Below are 11,303 nucleotides of genomic sequence, written 5' to 3'. Positions count from 1 at the left end.
AAGATTGTATAAGATATTCTCATAAGTACTCATAATTTCAAAAGTATAAATTACAAAACTTTGCGTGTTCTTTCGGTTTCTGGTTTACCGGACGTGGCGAAAGAATTTATTTATTTATTTATTTATTAGACGAACACAACAGTCGACATTCAAGATCTAATTAAAAAACCATTGGACGTACCTACCTATTTAGACTTCAGGTTTTTAAATGATCATGACAATGAATATTTTTACAAGGTCAGAGTAAACACGCACCCTCATTTCTTTGTATAAAACTTGTTTGTGTACGGTTAAATTGGAAATTGGTTTATGAGTACCTAGTACTCGTAAATATTAAACTACAATTGTCTATTGCAATAGATACACTCACCTCTAGCTCAATATGTTTGGTATCTCTTTGGTCAGGCTGATTTATTACTTGTTCAAGAGACACGGGCGCAGCTTGAGAAGCCTGAACTTCCTCGGGCTGAGGCGGCAGAGCCTCTTGGCTGGCGAGATATATGTCGTTTGAGAAGAAACATTCTCAGTTAATTTATATTTTAGCTTAAGTACAATGTTACATAATTGTGTGCTGTGAATATGTGAAACAATAAAGGGTCTCTCGCTTGCCTTTACAGTGGGACCTATTCAGTTAATGATGATGATGCATTTAGCGTGCAGACGACTGCATTCCAATTATTACTTTGCAATTCCCACACAGTGTGAACGTGTCACTATCCAAAAGTTGGAGCACAGAGATATTTAGTTTCAGGTTCGTATTTTGTACTTTTCTATCCTAACCTAAGCTATGTAATTGATATATTTACTGTTTAATTAATTATATTCAGCTGTAGTCGACCTTACATGTGTATAAATCCATACAGATAAACGATTAGGTACCTATTTACATATCAATTAAACATTTTGTTTATAGTAGAAATGTACAATAATTGTATTTAGAACACAAATATGTTTAAAATTAACCACACTCTCCTAATTACATAAAAAACAGTACTAATTATAGCTAATTTATCAGATTTTATGCATACAATATACAGAACATACACCCGAGTGTCATATACAATTTCAACAAACACTATTTCGACTCGACTATACTTCCACTATACATTAATTCCAGGGAACACTACTTCGACAAAACACATGTTCGACAGGCCACTAATCCGACAGAACACTGCTTCGACAACACAAACATTCGATAGGTCACTACACTGACAACACATGTATTTGACAGGTCACTATTCCGACGAATAACTGCTTAACTAGTTATTTCTCAGACATATTTAGGAATATGAGATATTTCGCTCAAGAGTGAAGTGGTCCCTGAGTAGTCTCTCAGTACAGCAAATATTTATATTAAATATTTCATGTTCTGTCGGAATAGTGACGTATCGAATACGTGTGTTGTCGAAGAAGTTTTCTGCCGGTTAAGTGACCTGTCGAACATGTGATTTATCGAAGTAGTGTTCCGTCGAAAATGTGTAGTCGAAGTACTGTCCAGTCGAAATAGGGTTTTGTCGAAATTAATTATGGTACTCTACCTACCCTTAAAATAGTCTCAGCTAATTTTGTAAACCTTACGATATCACTTTCTAAAGTGTAATCCTCGGAGCTATTCGAGTTTTGAGAAGTTTGAAGATCGCATGGTTAGCCCATTCATTCTGATGTATTGTTTGGCATAATAGTTTTCTCCCTCATCTGTTTGGTGCTGCAATAAAAAGTTGACCGTAGTTGGCCGCAACCATTTAGATATAAGGGTTTCACTGTTTTAAAAGAGGTTTTCAATAATAATTCGGCTGTTTTCGTAAAACAGGAATGACTCCGAAGCTTTGACTTCAGAAAATAGTACTAGTGCATACTAAATCGTAATTGTATAAAAAAAATAACAAAAAAAGGAAAAAAGGTATACCAAAGGTTCGGGTTTAGGACTAACATTTCGATTGAAGGAGCAGGCATGACAGGAAGCGGGATTTCGGGTATATCAGCGATCTCTGTTGAATATTACGGTTGTAATATCGAGGAAATAGAAAAAATACATTAACTACATTTGAAAATGTGAAATCATACCTTTTTCAATTTCGCCTTCCGGCACCACTTCTTCTGCTACGGCTACGAAATGTAAAGCAGAAATTCAATGTTTCATAGAAATATATGTATAGTTCTTAAATTAACAATAAAATACTTTTATTTTAGCACCTTAACTCAAACTCAGACACCAGACCTTAACTCATCACGCATTCTAAAGACATGTGTCTCTGAAGATGTTGGCATCGTAGCGTCCTAGATCCACACGGTATCTTTAACGCGTAGCTGGTTTTATCCACCATTTAAAAAATATATTTACTTTATTTTACCAAATTCATTAGGGGCACCGTGTGTCTCTAGGACACGTGAAGAGTTCACTTCCCTGCCTTTACTTCTGCCGTCAAGCAGTAATATGAGCACTACTGCGTCCCGGTTTTGAAAGGTACGGGTGCTGTTGAAATTACAGACATATGGAACTTTTCAACTTATGTCTCAGGGTGACGGGCACAGTGACAGTGCCCCTAAGATCTTTGAGATTAAAAGTTCTGAGTGGCACTGCAACTGTTATGGATAGGCTTGTCGCTTACCACCAGGCGCACGAAGTGTTCGTCCCGTCCCTTGGTGTTATATAAAAAACAACTACGGAGGATTTTAGAAATGAGTTTTCAAGATTATTCAATAACGTAGAATGTCAGTCATATCGATGCCTTACTTTCTCAAACTCGTATCTCATAAAGAGCGATTATTCAGGAGATGGCAAAACTTTCCGTTTATTTTAAATTTCTTATCAAGGGTGTTAATTTGGATGCATTACTTTAAGAATAGGTTAAAGCCAGTGTGTAAATATGAAGGAGATGTGATGTGAAATCAGCCTTTTTTTTTTTTTTTTTTTTTTAAATCAGCCTGCAAAAATTTGTATACACAATCCATTTTTTGCATTTCAGTAACTTTGTGCTTTAAGATACGAGTTTGAGAAAGTAAGGCGACGACATATAACCAATACACAATTACAAAAATTTTTTGGACATGAAATTAGTGAAGTACATAATTATATTGCTAAATGAATTTTAGCAATATAATTATGTACTTTACTATCATTAAGGAGGCCTTCAAATTACATGCTTGTAAAAGCGCTGCAGTGGCGCGTTTGTGTCTAGTCTGCAAAAGTGGCGCGATCGTGGCGCTGCAGCTGCGCTTCTAAATACTGTATGAAAAATAGTAGTGGCGCCACAGACGCGCCTCTGCAGCGCTTCTACAAGCGTCTAATTTGAAGTAACAACGCAGAAAAAAAATAAATGTATGGTTACACCACTGTTGCGCTGATAGATTTTAGATAGACCGGGACGTTAACAGGATAAGTGCAGGTTTGATGAAAAGGCGACAGGTCACAGGCACTATTTACGATCGGCGAACGCCCCCTTAAGCATAAGAGGGGAAATAATCCCAAACCGTGATTAGACTAAAGTGGCGCCAGTGGCCGAAAAGTTAAGGAGTGCTAGGTTAGCGTGGTATGGACATGTCATGTAGAGGGAAGAATGTCATGTGACGTGAAGTGTTTGGTATGAATGTGGTAATGTGTTAAATGTAAGGGGAAATGAAGGCCAAAGAAAAGATGGATGGATTGTGTGACCTTTCTTATCCATGTCGTCTGTCAGTATGGAAATGACGGCTGATAGGAGAGAGTGGAAGAAACATACATGTTGTGCCGACGCCACCTAGCATGGGATAAAGACAAGAAGATTATTTATAAGTTGTCTACATTCTGGTTCACATGATACAGGGCTAAATAGAGCTTAGTGCGGGGTCCACTGTTAAGGTCTGTCCAGACCGGTCTGGTGTTCTTGGTAGCGCCCACGGTGTTTTTCTTTAATTTAGTTTCTCTGGTACTTATAGCACAGGGAATAACCTAGTTTAAATTGTCTGGCACATTGATGTTGGGTATATGACTACATACACTTCGTAAAAACTGTGACGTCATGTTCGGACAGGCGCTCCATTTGTGGCCCGTCGTGCGGCGCCAGTCGCGTTTTGTCGTGCGACTTTTCTGTCGCGTCGAGTTGCTCCAAACCGCTGTGCTGCACGGCCGAGGCATCGCGCTGCGCCAGCATCATCTCCACTGTACGGTCGCCGAAGAGCTGCTGCAGTACTTGCTCGGAAGTTTCTTCGCCAAACCCGTCCTGACAATGAATAATATCGTCTATTCTTTTATCTAAAAATCGAGTTGCTTTTACATTCTGCCGCCTACAGACTGCCACGCAGATGTTCCAGGTTCGATTTCCGGGCTGGGAGAAATATTTGTATGGCCTACATTTATTTCTCTTGTGAGTTTGGGTGTAATTTGTGATTGACTATGTGTGTCTATGGCACCCGCAGGAATATTTATTTCTCTTGTGAGTTTGGGTGTAATTTGTGATTGACTATGTGTGTCTATGGCACCCGCAGGAATCTAAAAGAACACCGAGGTGTCTGATACTGTCTACTTTCTGTAAATTTACATTATTAATTGAATAGACATACTTAATTGAATTAAGTTTTTTTGTAAATGTAATAGTTTTACATTTCCAGAAACTAAGCTGTAGTTTATTACGAACACAATAGCTATGTAAAGATTCCAAATCCTTTGGAAGCAACTTACAATCATCTTCACAACTGATTTCTTTAAATATTTTTAGATCATCTGCGTAAATAATTAAGTTTGAATTACAGATACACTGTATCACATCGCTTATATATAAAACAAATTAAAATGGTCCCAATGTCGAGGCTTGCGGCGCGCCAGATGATACAGCGAAGAGATTCGACTCATAACCATTTACCACAATTTTTCGTTGCCTATTACGATGCGAAGCATCTAAGTAAACATCACTTGATGCCATTGTATTGTAATTTTTCCAGAAGTTAAGTGGTCAACTTTGTGAAACGCTTTTTAAAAATCAGTATAAACTACGTCTATTTGTGAACCACTATCTAAGGTTTCAAACAAAAATGTACTGTATAAAGCAAGGTTACTAATTGTTGAACGATTCTTTATTATCTTTGCTTATATCAGACCTTTTACCCTCTTTAAATACTGGAGTGATATTCGCAACTTTCCAGACAGTAGGAAATACACCTAGGTCAAAACTCTTATTCATTATAATGTACTAGGGAAGCGCAATTGATTTAGCAGTGTGTTTTAGAAAATATGGGTGAATACGATCAGGGCCGGCTCCCTTTTGACAATCTAAATTTAGAAGTTCCTTCTCAATATCTTTAAGAAGTAAAAACAAATTTCCTATATTATTTGCATAGTCAGCAGTAGGTATGTTTGCAGACTCTGTAAAAGTGCTGAAATTCAAAGTACCGGGTTCATACACAAATTGAAAAAAAGATGCAAATAAGGAACATATTTGAATAGGTTCGTTAGCGGTAGTATTAAATGTCATGATATTAGGATAGGAGCTTTTATATGTCTTTTTACTTGATACATAATTCCAAAAATTCTTAATATTATTAGTTATTTTGTATTCTAAGTTACACATATATTTTTTAAATGTGACTGCAGCTGCAACTTTAAATTTATTCCGATATAGTGAAAACAATGCATAAAGGTATTTACATTGTATGTTACGTTTATGTGCGATCCATGCCTTATGCTTGAGTTTGTGTAATTTAATTAAATCAAAAGTAAACCACACTGGAATACATGATGATTTCAAAACTTTTTTCGGTACAAGTTCAGCAAAGATTCCATACATATATCTATAAAAAATGTCCACAGCTGAGTCTACACTTTCATACTCTAGAATAGACATCCAGCCAATAGATAAAATCTTTTTATTAATTAAAATACAGTTTGTGCTTTCAAATAAATACTTAGTACGGGGTGACTTCTGTAAACTCGTGTTAGAGCATATCACTAAGTAACTAAGTATAGCTGGATGATGTTGATCTAACGGTAGTAAAGGGCTAACATCACTGTTTATTAAAATATTGTCATTGCAGAGTAAAAGGTCCAGAATTCTATCGTTAGTATTTAAAATCTATTATATTGTTTTAAATCTAAGTATGACATAGCATTTAAGAGAGGAGTTGTTATACTTGTAATACTACTGGTTATAGGCTCAAGGTGAGAGCTATTAGACCGTTGTTCCCAACAAATATCCTTAAGATTGAAGTCTCCGACGACATAAACGACAGGAGGCGCCGACTTGTCACACAAGGCACAAAGGTTGTCAAAATAATCGACATATGTATATCGCATTTGTAGAGCTTGGAGGTATATATGTTGCTACTATGTTGCTACTATTAATAGTAGCAACATAGCCTATGTTTCTACTGATCAGTTATTAATAACTGATCAGTAGAAACACAGGTGGGTGGTGCGCACCCGCCAACGGCGGCGGGGAGCGGACCGGTAGCAGCATGGGCGGCGTGGCTGCGGCCTCGGCCGCACAGCGCAACCGTCACAGTCACCGTCTCGACCTCCGGTACTGACTCGCACTGCACCGCGGATCCCTATTGCATCTAAAAACGTTATACCTATCGTCTATAAATTCATTGTTCCAAATGTCCAGACTCAAATTAGTCTCCGTTAAAATAATAATTTCATAATGGTTGTCCAAAATAGTTAAATACAACTCATTGAGTTTTGTTCTGAGCCCGTTGCAATTTTGATAGTAAAACGATAAATTACTCAACATAATGTGTACACAAAAACAATATCAATATGTTTAGCAAGTGGATAATACCCATAATTACGCTCCAATATGCCAGTACCAGCAATGTTACAACAACAATAAGGTAAATTACGTTTTAGCAATGCAATGGGTAAAACATGAAATTAATATACCAGTGGCCCCTCCTGAAACAAATATATAAATAGGAAAGTAGTGTATTAATGACAATAATTAAAAGATAATAAGTACATAATTCACTTAATTTTATTATTGTTACTATTATTACGGCCAAGCCGCCGCCGCCGCCATAACGAGGTGTCAACGAAAATCTATGTTTTTGGGCAATTTTACAGATGTCACAACTTATTTGTAAGTTAAATATTAAAAGGTATAGCGTAAGCTCCCTTAATTATTGTAATGTTTTTTGACAGCCTGTACAAATACTTCATAAGAAATTAACATTAGAATTTTAAATAAATTGACTTACATTTGGTGGCAGTTGAAACTCAGGTATAGCCGCTTCCTTTAGAGTAATATCCTGTATGTTTGTTACGGCATTACCACTGTTCTAATGATAAAAATGGATTATTAATCAATATTATTTTAAAACGTTTAGAATATTATACTAGAGGAATACATTGAAAAATCTGAATATAAATTTATTGTATTCAAGGATAAAATGAAGAAACACACTAAAGTCTAGGAGGGTACAAGAGGCAGCCTTCTTGCTATGTAGCAATCTTTTCAAAGGTAATAAAACAAGTTTAAAAATTATAATATGAGCACAGAATAATTGTACAAAGTATATTAATTACTCCATAATATCTATAGGTGAGAAGTAAAGAACCTTAAATGCCAAATAGTAACTTTTACTACATGGGTTTTAAAGAGAATGAGGCTCTTAATGAGGCATTTAAAATCAATGTTAAGGTCAAATAAAATATGTAAAATAAAAACAAATGACAATAGGCCTTAAATGTCTTGTACCAAGGCGTGATTTTTGGCATTCTAAAGCATGTTTGTGAAAATGTCTAAATCCAAAGTATGGACTTAAATCCTTTACCTCTCACTTACAGAACTTGCAGCCTTGTTGCTATGTAGCAGTCTCTTCCAAGATTGTCTTATCAAATCTTTATGTATCAAATTTCTTTATCAAACAAGCTTAGAATTATAATATGATCACAGAATAATTGTACAAAGTGTATTATTTACTCCACAATATTATTATTACTAATGTATCAGCCCTAAAACTATTTCAGAACAATTCTATGCCAGAATGTAAAGTGCTTCACTCACTTAACCATTATTTTAGATGACTTTCTGTTACACAAGCTACAGTTGTTTTCTGGTTCTGGTTCTGGTAGAGGAATAATTTGTAAGCTTACTAAACACCCTGCATGCTAATGCTGAAAACTAAGAAGTAGAGCTAACCTGAATCATTTCCTCCACTCTCTGCTCATTTTCAAGCTCCTCTGGGACCAGTGGTGCCGAAACCAAAGGGAGTGCCGGCGTAGTGCGGGGCACTGTCTTATGTGCACTCAACCTAACAAGTTCCACAGAGAATCTTAGTAACACTAGGTTAAAATATAAACAATTAGTAAACGTAAAGTAGTAAATAACTACCTACTTACTTTTTGTTAGCATGCTTGAAGACATGAGCGTTGATCATGCACATTTCGCCTAAGAATATACAATTTTAGATACAATTTGTAGTCTTTTATTTGCTTTTCTTCATTGCAAATGAATAACGGAAAGAAACATACGTACTTAGGAGTATAGTGGCTTTTCTTTCATACAATCTAACTAGCCCTCGCATTAGCTGAGAGCTTAGACGGAGGGAGAATCGGTGGGCGGGACGGCCGGACTCGTTGGTCATGACTTCGAGCAGATCGTTGCTGGAAATTACAGAATATAGACAGCATAGTCAATAAGCAACATTTTAAATCAAACACGGTAAGTTTTACGCCCGTTTTGATTGAGAAATTGTTTTAACTCTACCATAATTTCCGAATGTCCTGTGACCACAACTGTTTATGAGTCGTTGCTGCAAATCTCAGCGGCCACGAGTCGGCAACCCAACACAAATAAAATCTACCACCACGTTTCAAAGATTCCACTGGATAGAACATTTTTCACGTCACTTTTTCAATAGTTTCTAGCAAATTTTCAAAGAGCTACTCAGCCATTTGTCAAAATGACGCCAAATTTGCCGCCTTTCATAAAAGCTTCTTGCGTAAAAGTGTGATGACGTCATTTCACAAAAAATATATTTTTCCTATTTTATATTATATTCAATTATTATATAGATAAAGGGATCAAATATTAAATTACTTTTCAGACCATGTTTCACAATCGAATAAATTTTTACACGCAGAGCTGCAAAGACGAAGTTATTTAATTATTTTGTACTGTTTTGACTATTTATCAATGCGGAAGTCTCTTCTAAAAAGCGGGAAGTTAAAATTAATCTTCAAAATCCCTCTCCAAAGTTTCATGATTTCCAAAGAGTAATACAGAAATGAAAATGATTTCCGTAGACTCCGTACTAGAAGAGTATTGTTTACATAGGTATTACGAGTACCATTCGAATTCGGGCATTCATGATTCAGAACCTTTTATTCATTGATAGGGTAAATACCTACACTAAATAATAATATGAGTATTTATTGATGTCGAGCGCAGGTAACATAGGTATACCGTATTACTAAGATAAATAAAAAGCAAATTATTAACTAATAATTTATTATTAGACACTAAAATTAGCAACTACATTGGTATTCATTAATCAGTACAATTCAAACTTCCAATGACTGCTGTCCCTCGCGTATTAATTTAGAAATGGTACACTACTTTTGTACAGCACAATCTATATTTTGGATTAAATAAGTGATAATATAAATCGTAGGTGTAAAAGTTAAAATTTTTTCATAAACTTATTTACGTTGCATAATGGTACAGTATGCAAGTACGGTATGGCAGGCCATTGCTACATCTTTTAAAGATAATTTTCGTCGTAGTAAAATGTATCTTTTGTCATTTACATAGCGCGCACACAGAATACACAACATTACATAGAAGATAGATTCAACCAAAATGCAAGAAACACGTCCTACAATAAATGACTCATTGCTAACAACGCTAAAATAAAAACATATTTGTAATATTCACCAAAGTTGTCGGATTTCACCTGATCCAACATAGTTTAATCTTTATCGAACACCGTAAATACTGTGACAGAGGATATGGTCTATTTTTATTAATTAATATTAGCTTTCAGCGTTTTTTAAGACATGATATTAACAACAGGGGCCTTACCATGAACTCTTATTACAGTTCAGTATAGGTTTGTGACGACAAAAAAGCGGGATGGTTATATACATTTCATGTAGCGCTGTCTCACAACGATTCATTTTAGGTCCTAAACTGAATCGTAATAAGAGTTCGTGGTAAGGCCCCTGAACTATCAAGTAATATGGCTGTCAGAAAAATAAAAAAAATACATGATTACGATATTTATTTCATGGACTTGTTAGTTTTAGAAAAATTTTGCAAGTTTGGAAATGCCAAGCGCTACCTTAACTAGCCAAAGGGATATTTAAATCTTTGCCTTCCGCCTGTGCAACAGCTCTGAGTCTCTCTACACAACTTTTGTTTAAATGGTTCACAGATACTCCAGACTTAATAGCTCTTTCAAATACTTCCAATGCTTCTTTCGTTTTAGACTCTGCCAAATGCAGGTTTATTAACCTGTTGTAAGCATTTCCTAGAGCACCCGGGGAAAGTTTTTGATTGGTTTTCAATAGTGTGATAAGCTTTTCAACCAATTCTGGCTGTTTTCTAACGTGGCATTCTTGTAGGAGTCTGCGAAAGAACAGTGACTTCGCGTCCTTAAGCCATACTTTCCATAGAGAGTCCGCTTCCTGTTCTTTTCCTACCAGTAGGTATTCCATCCATAGAAGATTTGCGGGCGTGAGTTGTCCTCTTGAAGCTGCAACTTCGGCAACTTTGTGGCCTGAGGAAATAATTAAAAATAAAAGTAAATATGTTTTGTTTTAAAAAAATTATACAAATCTACGAAAACGAAAGACTAGTACTAATTCTTAACAGTTGCTGTGCTACTCAGAGCTTGGCAAAGGTCGGAGGGGCACTGCCACTGCGCTCGTCACCCTGAGACATAAGTTGACAAGTCCCATGTGCCTGTAATTTCACCAGCAGCCTTACCCTTCAAAACCGGAACACAGTAATGCTGGCATTTCTGCTTGGCGGCACGCCAATGGTTAGTTTGGATGAGACTTCACTTTCGAAGTGACGTTGTTAGTGTAGTGGTGGTGATGAAATTACAGACACATAGGATTTGTCAACTTATGTCACAGGGTGACGGGCGCAGTGGCAGTGCCCCTCACATCTTTGCGATTTAAAGTTTTGACTGATCGGACTGCCAGGGCCTTAGCGCGCAGTTTCTGTCGAGTCACCGCCGCGGAATCTCATGATTAAGTACACTTTCGAAACACTTCAAGGTAAAATTAACTGCCTCAGTGGTCGAACGGTTACCATACCGGACTGCCACGCAGAGGTGCCAGGTTCGATTCCCGGGCCGGGAGAAATATTTGTACGACCTGGCAT

The 11,303-nt window shown here is 36.5% G+C and overlaps 2 protein-coding genes across 3 annotated transcripts in view; both read right to left on the bottom strand.

The window, feature by feature from the left end:
* Nucleotides 1-8,809, bottom strand: part of LOC113226762 — an 18,028-nt gene extending 9,219 nt beyond the window's left edge. The window contains exons 1-10 of one of the 2 annotated variants that reach the window (XM_026459493.1): nt 8,679-8,809; nt 8,448-8,575; nt 8,312-8,360; nt 8,112-8,223; nt 7,168-7,248; nt 4,165-4,199; nt 3,977-4,122; nt 2,065-2,106; nt 1,931-1,988; nt 371-488 (exon numbers count right to left, since the gene is read on the bottom strand). In XM_026459493.1, coding sequence (XP_026315278.1) covers nt 371-488; nt 1,931-1,988; nt 2,065-2,106; nt 3,977-4,122; nt 4,165-4,199; nt 7,168-7,248; nt 8,112-8,223; nt 8,312-8,360; nt 8,448-8,575; nt 8,679-8,809 — 900 coding nt within the window. Of the gene's footprint in view, nt 1-370; nt 489-1,930; nt 1,989-2,064; nt 2,107-3,976; nt 4,200-7,167; nt 7,249-8,111; nt 8,224-8,311; nt 8,361-8,447; nt 8,576-8,678 lie in introns of both variants that reach the window. The other variant, XM_026459492.1, reaches the window with a different exon arrangement.
* A 642-nt stretch (nt 8,810-9,451) lies between these two features.
* The window catches only part of LOC113226932 (leucine-rich PPR motif-containing protein, mitochondrial), a 12,504-nt gene continuing 10,652 nt past the window's right edge, over nt 9,452-11,303 (bottom strand). Inside the window, exon 9 of the mRNA XM_026459739.1 lies at nt 9,452-10,692. Coding sequence (XP_026315524.1) covers nt 10,256-10,692 — 437 coding nt within the window. The 3' untranslated portion in view covers nt 9,452-10,255. The remainder of the gene's footprint in view (nt 10,693-11,303) is intronic.

This window comes from Hyposmocoma kahamanoa, unplaced genomic scaffold, assembly GCF_003589595.1.
Source record: "Hyposmocoma kahamanoa isolate Upper Pololo Valley unplaced genomic scaffold, ASM358959v1 202, whole genome shotgun sequence".
Taxonomy (NCBI): Eukaryota; Metazoa; Arthropoda; class Insecta; order Lepidoptera; family Cosmopterigidae; genus Hyposmocoma; species Hyposmocoma kahamanoa.
The sequence above is the reverse complement of the archived record's forward strand: the minus strand, read 5'-3'. Positions and strand labels throughout refer to the sequence as shown.